Source organism: Vicugna pacos, chromosome 8, assembly GCF_048564905.1.
Source record: "Vicugna pacos chromosome 8, VicPac4, whole genome shotgun sequence".
Lineage (NCBI taxonomy): Eukaryota > Metazoa > Chordata > Mammalia > Artiodactyla > Camelidae > Vicugna > Vicugna pacos.
This window is the reverse complement of record NC_132994.1, coordinates 34,192,729-34,205,016: the sequence shown is the minus strand read 5'-3', so window position 1 is coordinate 34,205,016 and position 12,288 is coordinate 34,192,729. Positions and strand designations below refer to the sequence as shown.

The window sequence follows — 12,288 nt, the reverse complement described above, 5'->3', positions numbered from 1 at the left end:
TAAGACATCTAGGTAGAGGTTACTGCTTTTTCATTTCCTGACAAGATGCACAGGGATTGATATTTTGGTTGGTTGGGTTTGGGATGTACAAATACACTGGTCTTATTTTGTATCACTGTCAGTCAGCAGGGTTGGCTGCTATGTGCTGAACTTTCTGTTCTAGACTTTGTGCCAAGCACTTTATGCAAAACTCTGGTTTTAGTGAGACAGGTTTTATTGTTTTCAGTCAGAGTTGTATTATAAACTGTTGTCCGTGATGTAATGCAAACAGAAGAGTTGGTATGTATATATGGCCATGAGAACAAAACACCAAAACAAGCCTGTCTCTGTTCAACTGGCCTATTTTTCCCTCTCATTCTGGTAGCCTCAGTTCATATTCTTTACTGCTGGAGGACTGAGATGGTGTAATTTTCTTTTCTAGGAACTTGGAATTAGAATTCCTCGACCACTAGGACACGGACCAAGTAGATTCATCCCAGAAAAGGAGGTATGTTATTTGTGAAAGTACGTAGTAAACTGTATGCTTTTAAAGAAAAGCTTTCATGACCCACCTCTTGGCATCTGAACAACTGTTGATCAACAGTATGCTTACAGAGTTGATCACAGTTAATCATGATGTTTTGGCAGTGAATCTGTGGGATTAGAAAGCTGTTATAGTCGTGTTGATTTCTAGTATTTCATGATGCTTTTTTAACACCCATATTTAATCAAGGAAAGGCAGGTCTTGTTTTTGACCAGTGATATGCCACCTGCTTAAATTTAGATGTTTAGGTGTGCCCATAAGCTGAGTTACCTGCTCTTGGCCAACTCCACAGGCTGGTATCAATGCTAGATTGGATGTTTAATTCTAAATATGTAAAAGCTCCTATGCTTTTTTTTTCCCACAAGGACTGTTTGCTGTTAATGTTGGTACTCCTTAAATTCAGAGAGAGTAGGCGTTGTTAAAAGGAAAGGCTTTAGTGTCTGTTTGCAAGCTCTGCAAATTTGATAATCTAAATCTGCTTCTTTATCTGGATTCTGGCCAAGTCTGCAAGCAACCGATCTAGATGGCCTTTAATGTTCGGCATTTGTTGTTTCTCCCCTACTACATGATATGTGACTGTTTATTCCTCTATTTTGCTACTAGTTAAGTTTGTAGAATTATAACCTCTCTTTCTTAAACCAGATTTAATCTCTTCTAGATGACACTTAAAATACATTGCATGCATATTTCTTTTTTAACACCGATTTAGTTTATGTAACCATGGTTGTTCTCTCTTTTATACAGATTCTCCAAGTAGGGAGTGAAGACGCACAGATGCATACTTTATTTGCAGATTCTTTTGCTGCTTTGGGTCGTCTGGATAACATTACATTAGTGATGGTTTTTCACCCACAATATTTAGAAAGTTTCTTAAAAACTCAACACTATCTACTGCAAATGGATGGGCCATTACCCCTACATTATCGGCACTACATTGGAATAATGGTTTGTAAACATTCAATGAAAAATTCTTTCTGCCTGCTTTATTAATCTTTTTAAGAGATGGTTAATACTTCAAACACAGGAATAAATATTTCTAACTTCTAATATTGCATTCCTGTTAGGTAGTATCTGTTTTTTCTCTTTCTAAATAAGTATGCTCTCAAGTATAACAGAAAAAGAAACGTGTTTACACTCTGCTGAAAACCATTTTCTATTAAATAAGAGAATAAAGTAGAACACAAGACCTATTTCACTATTACAAATAGTTCAGATTGACTAAGTGCTGGTACTCATATTCAATTTATAAATAATATTCCATTCTTTTATGGTTGGCACCTTATTTGAAATTTCTTCTTAATCTGAGGTTCTGACAGTTGGTGTATAAATAAAATTTTCTACAGTTCAAATACTTTGTTGTCTTTGGTGGTGGGAGGTAATTAGGTTTATTTGTTTACTTATTTTTAGAGGAGATACTGGGGATTGAACCCAGGACCTCATTCATGCTGAGCATGTGTTCTACCACTTGAGCTATACCCTCCCCCCAAGTACAAATACTTTTATCAGATATTTTGTTAATATTTCTGAGGTGCTTTCTATGGTATATGTGAATTTTTAAATGTTTATATGAAAACTTCATTTTTGTACTGTATGAAGAATTTGAAAATGTACTATCCAAAAACTTAATTAGCTGTGTTGCACATTTTAAAGAAAAAAGGTTTGTGGTTGTTCAAAATTTTAATATTTATAATTAGAATAATCTTTTTGTTTTCTCTCAAGGCTGCAGCAAGACATCAGTGCTCCTACTTAGTGAACCTCCATGTAAATGATTTCCTTCACGTTGGTGGGGACCCCAAGTGGCTTAATGGTTTAGAGAATGCTCCTCAAAAACTACAGAATTTAGGAGAACTTAACAAAGTGTTAGCCCACAGACCTTGGCTTATTACCAAAGAACACATTGAGGTAAGTAGACAATTAATGTATCTAGGGTGTCATTTAAAATTTTTTTAAATAGACTATTTTTTAGAGCAGTTTTAAGTTTACAGAAAAATGGCCCAGAAAGTACAGAGTTCCCATATTCTACCTTCCTCAATCCTCTACTCTCGCCACACACATGTTCTCCTGTTATTAATGTCTAGCATTAGTATAGTACATTTGCAGTAACTGATGAATCACTAAAGTCTATAATTTACATTAGGGTTCACTCGCTGTGTTGTACAGTTCTGCGGATTTTGACAAATGCATAATGTCATGTTATCCACCATTACAGTATCATACAAAATAGTTTAACTTCTCTAAAAACTCCCTATGTCACTCTGTTTGTTTCTCGCCTTCCCCCAAAACTACTACTCTTTTTACTGTCTCTATAGTTTTGCCTTTTCCAAATGTCATATAGTTGGAATCCATACAGTATATAGCTTTTCAGACTAGCTTATCTTATTTATCAGTATGCATTTAAGGTTTCTCCATGACTTTTCATGGCTTGATAGCTCATTTCTTTTTATTGCTGAATTAATATGCCAGTGTACAGGTGTACCAGTTTGTTTATCCATTCACCTAGTGAAGGATATCTTGGTTACTTCCAGTTTGGGCAATTACGAATAAAGCATCTACAAACATTCACATGCAGGGTTTTTGATGAACATAAGTTTTCAACTCATTTGAGTAAATAACTAGAAGTATGGTTACTGGATCATATGGTAAGCTTGTATTCAGCTTTGTAAGAAACTGTGAAACTGTCTTCCAAAGTGGCTGTACCACTATGATCTCCCACATCCTTGGTAGCATTTGGTATTATCAGTGTTTTGGATTTTAGCCATACTGATAGATGTGAAGTGGTATCTTATTGTGTATCTTTATAAAATACCATCTTAAACTAGTTTCTTCTGATTCTATTTATTAATAAAGATAATCAAATAAAAATAGATTGACATTCTCTAAAGGTGTCTACCATGCAGTAGAAATTCTTAAAAATACAACATATTTTTGGTCTTGTCTTCCTTATAGAACATTTTAGATCCTATTATGTATTTGGAATATCTTACTATCAAGGAGATATAAGATTTCAATATGATTAATGCAATGTCTGTTATATTGTATAGTAATGCAAATTATACAAGATTATAAAGAAGCAGAAGGGACACAAATTTGTAAGACTTTGAAGAACTGTAGACTTTACCTTGAGTATAATTTTAAAAATAAGTATAATTTGATGACTTAGGAATATTCAGAGCCAAGTTGTTCAAACTACTATCTTAAAAATTCCTGAGGAGCCCTGATAATACAGAAAAACACAGGCATATTTTACACAGTAGCTTCCACTTGAAACACAAATTTATTACATTTGGTTTGAGACTTTGAACTAACAGCATCGCTAATGTAGCATAAACCATCATCTGAAATATGGCAACTGCTTTTAAACAAAATGTATTCTATTACATTTTTAAATCAGGATTTTCAGAAAGTCAAAATAAAAATGAATGTGTCATTGTCAGATTATGTTAAGCTCTACTTATGAATACATATTCATAAAAATTAAATTAGCAAATTCTGGGTTCTACATGTCTCAAATTGTAATTTCATAAGTTTTATACAGTAACTAATCCTGTTTTCAGTAGATTAAATACCAAGGTGAACTATATTCTTTCACCAACACCATACCCCAGTATAAAAATATATTCTCATTTTTTTCCCCCAAGGGACTTTTAAAAGCTGAAGAGCACAGCTGGTCCCTTGCAGAACTGGTACATGCAGTAGTTCTACTCACACACTATCATTCTCTTGCCTCGTTCACATTTGGCTGTGGAATCAGTCCAGAAATTCATTGTGATGGTGGCCACACGTTCAGACCTCCTTCTGTTAGTAACTACTGCTTCTGTGACATTACAAATGGCAATCACAGTGTGGATGAGATGCAGGTCAACTCAGCAGGAAATGTTTCGGTAAGTTATCTATTATTTGTTATATGATCATTATAAGACTAATCATAGTAATTGCTGTTATATTATTTCTTCATTTGGCTCCTTAGAAAATCCACCAGGTCCAGAGAGATACTAGTCCCCCAAACCTGTACATCCAGCAGGTATTTATTGACTGCCTTCAAATGCCCAGCACTAGTCTGATGCTAAGGGATATACAAAATTATAAGACCCTCGATTTTAGGATCAGAAGCCACTGGAGCTAGTATTGAATGGCTACTGCGTGAAATGAGAGGTGGCTGAGAACAGTGGAACTTGGTAGTAGAAACTTCCTGATACTGATCACAGCTTTTTCTTCCCTTTTGCGCAAAAGAAACAGGCTGACCTCTTAATTGTTTATGTTTCAGAAGATTTAATCAGGCTTGACCTGGAAATTTCTCCCTTTAAAATACTTTTTCATGTTTACCATCTCACAAATGTATATAAAAGTAAATATAAATTTACTTAAATACTTTCACCTCTATTCCTTTCCTCTGGCTTTTATATTTTTTCAGTTTTGTTACTCCTTTGAAATAGATCAGAATGAGTTGAATTTTCAATAAGCAAATTTTAATTCCTATATATGATTAATCAAAATTCCCTCTGCATTCTTTCACTGTAGTGAAAGAGCAGGGGTTTATGTTTCCAAAGAGAAATCACAGAAACAACATCAGAGCCTCCTGAATACTTTGCACAGATGTTCTCAGTTGTATTATTCCTTTGAAACAGATTTAGACAGGTTGAATTTATATACTTGACTTTAACTTAACATATTTGACTGCTGGCAAGTTATCTAACCTCTCTGAGCCTCCATTCTTTCATTTCTAAATTAAGGTCAAACACAAGGTTATTGTGAAGTTTAAATGAAATGTCTCTAAAGCAGTAAAAGGCCTAGTACAGTGCTTGGCATTTATCAGGTTTTGTTGCATGGTAAAATAATAATAATAATAATAATAATAATAATAATAATAATAATAATAATAATAATAATAAAAAATAATAATAATAATAAAAAAAGATGAGATAGCATTTACACATGGTGAGATCAGCACAGGAAGGAGACTCATTCTCCCAAGGCAGATCGCTGCACTGTGCTGACAACCCTCTGTTGAGCTATCAGGTTTCATGTTATAGTCCTATGTATGGCCACTGATTATTTATCAAAGCTTAGAGGTTATGAAATAGTGTAAGGGAGAATATATCAGTTGCTAGGATGCTTAGGGTTGGATTGTTGTCCTTCCCCACCTTTTAGTACAGGGCTAAAGAAAAAGTACTGCTTCTAATTATCCTTCCACTAAATGAGAGACTAGAGAAATGATAGAATTTTTTTAAATTTCTCTAGTAGATAAGCTCCCTATTCCTAGCTGTTGAGCATTTTTTAGCAATAAATATTTTTAAATTAAGGTATGTCCTTTTTTTTAGACATAATGCTATTATTGCTCACTTAATAGCCTACAGTATAGTGTAAATGTAACTTACATGCACTGGGAAACCAAAACATTCATGTGACTCGCTTTGTCGCGATATTCACTTTATTGCAGTGGTCTGCAACTGAAACCACAATATATCTGAGGTATGCCTGTATATTGACAATCTGCCCAGTGTACACAGTTGATGCAAAATCATTTATACTTTGTGTATCTTATTTAACTAATTGAACAAGTAAAAGTTTAACTTTTAAATATTCAGTTCTGTTCTAAATTAACAAGTAATGTTAATTTTTAAAACTTAGCACTAACAGTTGACGTTATCACTAATTTTAAAAGGTAAAACACTAGAATGTGCTCTTAAAATAATTTTTCTTATATTTTAAATTTTGCATATCTGTGTATGTAATAGGCCAAAATAATTGTTTTTGATTCATTCATGTGCATTAAAATTATAAGATCTATAAAAGATAATTCAAGAATGTCGTCCCATGTCTGACATGTGTAATGTTAATTACACTTTTCTTCAGGTAAGTGATTCCTTCTTTGAGGTCGAAGCCCTCATGGAAAAGATGAGACAGTTACAGGAGTGTCGGGATGAAGAGGAGGCAAGTCAAGAAGAGATGGCTTCACGTTTTGAAATAGAAAAAAGAGAGAGCATGTTTGTTTTCTCTTCAGGTAAAAGCAACCATTACAGAGTCAATAAAAATTTTATTGCTTACAAAAAAGAGCCCAACTTTTTTACTTAAGAGAATTTAAAAGTTTTAAAATATCAATCCAAATATGTCTTTCCTTTTAGGGAAGCTATTGCACAAATATTCCTACTTATAAGTCAGACAGCCTAGAAAAGGAAGTTACAGTGAAAACAGCACTAGACTAAGAGAAAGGACATGTGATTTGCGTTCTAGTACTAAAATCACTGCTAGCAAGCTCTGTAAATGTAAGTCATTTAACCCTGAGTGCTCCCTTTTTTCTCTACTTTAAAATGAGGAAGTTCCATTCGGCCTGATATTGAGTCCAGCTATAAAATTCTATGATTTGTGAAAAGGAGCTATTTATTAAACAACTAACAACCACCTAAGTCCTTTATGTTTGGCCTTTATATGTGGGCTATAGGATTTAATATGTAAACCAGATAATTTAAAGGAAAAAAAGTTAATGAAGTATCTCAAAATGTATTTTGATGATAATACAGTGGGGGAAAGAGTATGTGTGTTAAAAGCACCAAATTTCTTAATAGCAAAGGAAAAATCAAGTTTGTATAAATGGAGGTTGGATGTTAGCTTGTTTTCCCTTGAGGAGAAGTTTTTGATTCTATTTACTTGAAAATATAATCTCATCAACTCCTAAACATGAAGATAATCCAAAAAGGCTTAGAACAGTGCAGGAAACATTGTAAAAATGATGACACACAGAGCCTTTCCTTCATTCATCATTGTAGAATTGTTTCTAGGACCTTTGAGCTGTTAAAGAGATCATTTTATGTATTGTATGACATTAATATTCAACCAGAAATAGTCCAAGTGCTAAAGTGTAGAGCACAGCTGATTTGTTATCACCATAAAGATTATTCAAAAGGGTGTTCATACTTGGAGTACTTACTTTTAAGTAGAACCTAATATGTATAAGCCGGAGTAAGGACACAGAGGGAGAAGGGGGTCCATAAAAGAGAAGAATGAAAAGCATAGGAAATTCAACCATTGAGTACTTTTTTATAACAGAGGATCCTTTTGTTATATTCCATTTACTAGTAAGTAAGCTACTTCTCTTTATAGTTTTAAGACTTTATTTTAGTGATATTGGTTACTCAATGTCAGAGAAAGGGTTATCCTGTTTTTACTTGTTATAGGTAAAATGAATTTTAACTGGCATCCTGCTTTTGAAAAGCTTTCAGTGGCTTTTTTTTAAAAAATTATTTCAGATGACGAAGAAGCTACACCAGCAAGAGACGTATCTCGTCATTTTGAGGACACTAGTTATGGCTATAAGGATTTCTCTAGGCATGGGATGCACGTCCCAACATTTCGAGTCCAGGTAAAAAGGCAACTTGTTTATGTACTTGATTGGTTAGAAATATCTGTCTGATTTAAAATAAGGAAGAGCCGCCTGCATTTGAGAACTAGAAAGTGTTGCAGAAAGAAGTAACTATATGTACAGGCAATTCTGTTAGGTGTATTTATTGTTAAAGTTCATAAATCAGTTGCTCAGAATTCAAAACACATTCATCCATAGAATAGAATTTACAGTAGTTTTAGGTTCCCAGATGGTATGCAAAAGCTCAAAGTTCTTAATATAGCTAAATAATACATAATAATTATATTTGAACCAAACATTTATAACATTGTTTTTTTTTCTCCCCCTTTCTTACTGAGCCCCAGTGTTAAAGTGAGGCAATTTCCGCCCTGATATGCACCAGGCCTGAGTGACAAGAGAAATGTCCTCACACCTCAAGCATTATGTGTGTGTGGGTGGAGGAAAAAAGGATGAGAAAATCAAAGAAAGATATGCTTAAATTAGGACTTTTAGGGACAGCAAATTTTTAATTTTTATTTTAATTTGGGTGATTTATTACAGATACCATAGAAAATAAATCACGAAGATGACAGTATCCTAATTCCCTTTAAAATTTGAACTGAATGTTATTTGAAGCAATAGAATTTTTGAGGGTTTCAAATTTAAACCTTGATGAGGATTCACATAAATAAATGTTATTCCAAAATTACTTAACACCTGTCTCTTCAGTTAATAAAGTTTGTGATGTAGGGAGTAGAATTATTATTGGTAGACCCAATTTCACTAGCTCGTAGATCATTAACTTTAAAATATACAGTAAAACTTCCCCAGTACAATTCTGTATATATTGAGTCCATGGAAACTTAGGGACCAAGTGATCCTCCAGGATACCAGGCTCCTTCTCTGTTTGTGCTTTGGCAGGAAACTGTGCTAAGTGATTTGCAACTATATCTCAGGAGCAATGGTAGCTGTATTAGTTCTAAAATAAAAGTTGAGAATCATAAATTGAGAAATATTTATCTATTCTGTACTATAGTTTTATGACTGCTTCCAAATCATAGTAGAAACACACTAAAGTTTATATGTATTTCTTAAACAATCTGTTATATATATTTAATTTAGAAAGGTAAATATATAATTCACATGAATTGATAGTCCCTACTTTCCCAATTATTGTGAGGGGGCGAGTATTAAGTAATAATTATTTTACCAGAATTATGAAAATATTTGAGAGCTATGAGATTTTTTTCTTCTTTGTTTAAGGAACTAAAATTAGCCATAAGGCAGAGTTCTAGAATATTTTACTTGATAGTGAAATTATGTCAGGAAATAGAATTCAGTTGAAGAGGTCATGTGGGCTGGATATTTTACGGAGAGAGATTAAGATTTGAGAGATTTGAGGATTTGAGTGGCTTTAAAACACGGGTATTGTAAGCAAAGGAGACTCTCGGCAATCTTGAGTTTAGGTTGAGGGACAAAGTGAGGGAAAGGATCATAAACTGGCTGGGCTGCTGAGAGCTTCAAGCAAAGGATTTTTCTAATTAGTGGGAAGTTAGTTTAAAATTGATTAGATTTATAGGTTTTGACCACAGTGATGATAGCATAATATCAGAGATGTTTTAGGGAAATAAATATGGGAGACATAGAAGTTGGACACTTACTAAGTTTTGCTTGACATGGAAAGAAAGGAAGCAGGGAGATTTCATGCAGGAAAACTAATTAGGAGATTTAGTAGGGCTGAGAGTCAGAGGGGGTAGGAAGAAAAGGAATAAGTGATGGATATGCTGAATTAAAAATCTACAAAATATGAGAACCATCTGAATGCCTGTAGCAATGGAAAAGGAGAGAGGTCTCCTGAGATGGGTCACTTCTGGAGGCTGACTGGGAAGACAGTGAAAGAGAAAAAGCTGAAGATGGGTGGTCTTTTTGTAAAGAAAAGGGATTCCATTGGTTTTTAAACTTGCTCAGTTATGAAACATACTTTTTCATGTTGCAGTATAGAAATTGAAAACATGGAGTGCTGCTGAAGCTGAGAGCTAGGGATGTACTAGAAAAGCAGTGGATTTCAACTGTCAGTAATCTCACTGCACTGCAGAGCAATAGATGTAGAACTGTACTTGGCCCCGTTTTAATCATATTTGTTCTTTTCTCTGTATTTAGGACTATTGTTGGGAAGACCATGGTTATTCTTTGGTAAATCGTCTTTATCCAGATGTGGGACAGTTGATTGATGAAAAATTTCACATTGCTTACAATCTTACTTATAATACAATGGCAATGCACAAAGATGTTGATACCTCAATGCTCAGACGGGCTATTTGGAACTATATTCACTGCATGTTTGGAATAAGGTTAGTCTGTTTTCTCATATTATAAAGAGATGTTTTCCTTCAGGCTAAATTATTCAGATGCTTTGAACACATACACACAGAAACCCATACTAATATACTCAAAACCATCCCCTCCCCAATATCTTATTTCTTACGCTTCAAAAAATTGATTTATTGTAGCGTGGTATTTCCTCTCTCCTAGCTAGGGAGAGTTAAGGACGTTGACAAAAGTTAAATAACAGATGCCTCCAGGGAAGGGGAGGGCAAGCAAGCTGGTCCAAGAGCACAGACAAGCAGAGGCAGAGTTTGTCTCCAGACGTGCATAGTATCATCCTCTATCTCCCGACACACTCATATTTCTACCCCTTAGAACTTAGCAGTCTTACAGTGCTCTTCTGAAGAGCATCTTCTCCCATGCTACTTCATCAAAATGCACAACTTTCATATCCTGTTAGGTACCAAGACATTATTATGCTATATAGGAAATGCAGCCATGATGTACCACGTTCTAGCAAACACACCCAAACTCTATGCTATAGTATTTTCTGATTATTTTGTTTTCTTTTTGTTCGTTTTTCTTTTTTTTTGGTGGGGGGGTGAGTGGGTGTACTTATTTTTTTTGATGGAGGCACTGGGGATTGAACTCAGGACCTTGTGCATGGTTTTTTTTGGCAGGGGTAAGGTAATTAGGTTTACTTATTTTTTTAATGGAGGCACTGGGGGGATTGTACCCAGGACCTTGTGCATGCTAAGCGCATGCTCTACCACTGAGCTACGTCCTCCTGCCTTGTTTTCTGATTATTTTAGATGTAAAGTCAGACTTTCTCTTGCTATTCATTTTATCAGTGGCCAGACTACTAACTTTAGCCTCCTGAGTGGGTATAGGACCAGCTTTGCAAGAGCTTTCTCCCTTTTTCACTAAAAACTGAATAGGAAACTTCAGTCCCTTGGTGTCCTAGAAATTATCACCCCGTGGGGCAGAGCAGACACTGGTGCCTATGACCATCTTGGCTTGAAGCAGAACAGCCTCTCCTAAGTGTGGACAGTGTGAGGCCATCAATAAGCTGACCGTTCTTCTCTCTGAGATAACCCATCCCCATTTTTTTCTCATCTGACCCTAGAAACTCCTGGAAACATGAGAAGTAGATTATACATCATGCAATTATTGTCTGATTAATTTGCTAATTTCTTAATTTCAGCAATACTTAAACAGTGTTTCCAGAATTTGTTCCTCACTGTAGCTGCTTATTCATGATTGTAAATGTATAGTTACCTGGGCACTAGCAGTTTTTTTGTTCATCTCCCTAGTTTCTGATTCTTATCCCTTTATGCTCATTCATCCACCCCCAACTAAACATTATAAAGCTGTTATTTTGGGGGACAGCTGCCTACACAAAGAGGGAAAAAGAACCCAGCATTTACTATTGATGTACTTTTGTAAGAAGAAGATAGACTGTACGTGGAAAATATTATTCTCACTTTGTCTTTTAACAGATATGACGACTATGACTATGGTGAAATTAACCAGCTACTGGATCGTAGCTTTAAAGTTTATATCAAAACTGTTGTTTGCACTCCTGAAAAGGTTACCAAAAGAATGTATGATAGCTTCTGGAGGCAGTTCAAGCACTCTGAGAAGGTACGCACTGACTGTAGCTTGTTTACTCTGTAACTTAGCAGTGATCCTTATGCTCCTTCGCCTAATCTAATGGCTTTCAAACCCTTTCCTTCACCTCTGTCAACCCAGAGAAGAATATTCTAGGACAGCTGTCTCAGGTACTCCTTGGAGGGGAACATTATGGTGCTAAAGTAAAAGAATAAAGGCAGGGAGAATAGGTGTGCTGGCCTGTCTTCAAAATGCTGGAGTGGCTGTCACTGCTTAGGAGAAAGAAGACAGACTTTAAACCATCTTTATAGAAATTATTGCATGATGATTTGGAGCAGGGGAGGTTGGTATTCTAACAAACATTTAGGAAGAGATGTGATCAAATATATACGTAAGCTCAAAACATCTATCCAAAAAAAAAAAAATCAGGTAACTTTTGTTTTGAGAAATTGATGTTCTGTTCAACAAACCCAAGACTTCTAAGTTAGTGGCA

At 34.9% G+C, this 12,288-nt stretch overlaps 1 protein-coding gene across 4 annotated transcripts in view; it reads left to right on the top strand.

The window, feature by feature from the left end:
* SESN1 (sestrin 1) overlaps positions 1–12,288 on the top strand; it is an 89,002-nt gene that overhangs the window by 75,461 nt on the left and 1,253 nt on the right. For all 4 annotated transcript variants that reach the window (XM_006205636.3, XM_072965720.1, XM_072965721.1 and 1 more), the window contains exons 2-9: positions 422–487; positions 1,268–1,468; positions 2,243–2,425; positions 4,162–4,404; positions 6,377–6,524; positions 7,768–7,880; positions 10,020–10,210; positions 11,684–11,828. In XM_006205636.3, the coding sequence (XP_006205698.1) occupies positions 422–487; positions 1,268–1,468; positions 2,243–2,425; positions 4,162–4,404; positions 6,377–6,524; positions 7,768–7,880; positions 10,020–10,210; positions 11,684–11,828 (1,290 nt within the window). The remainder of the gene's footprint in view (positions 1–421; positions 488–1,267; positions 1,469–2,242; positions 2,426–4,161; positions 4,405–6,376; positions 6,525–7,767; positions 7,881–10,019; positions 10,211–11,683; positions 11,829–12,288) is intronic.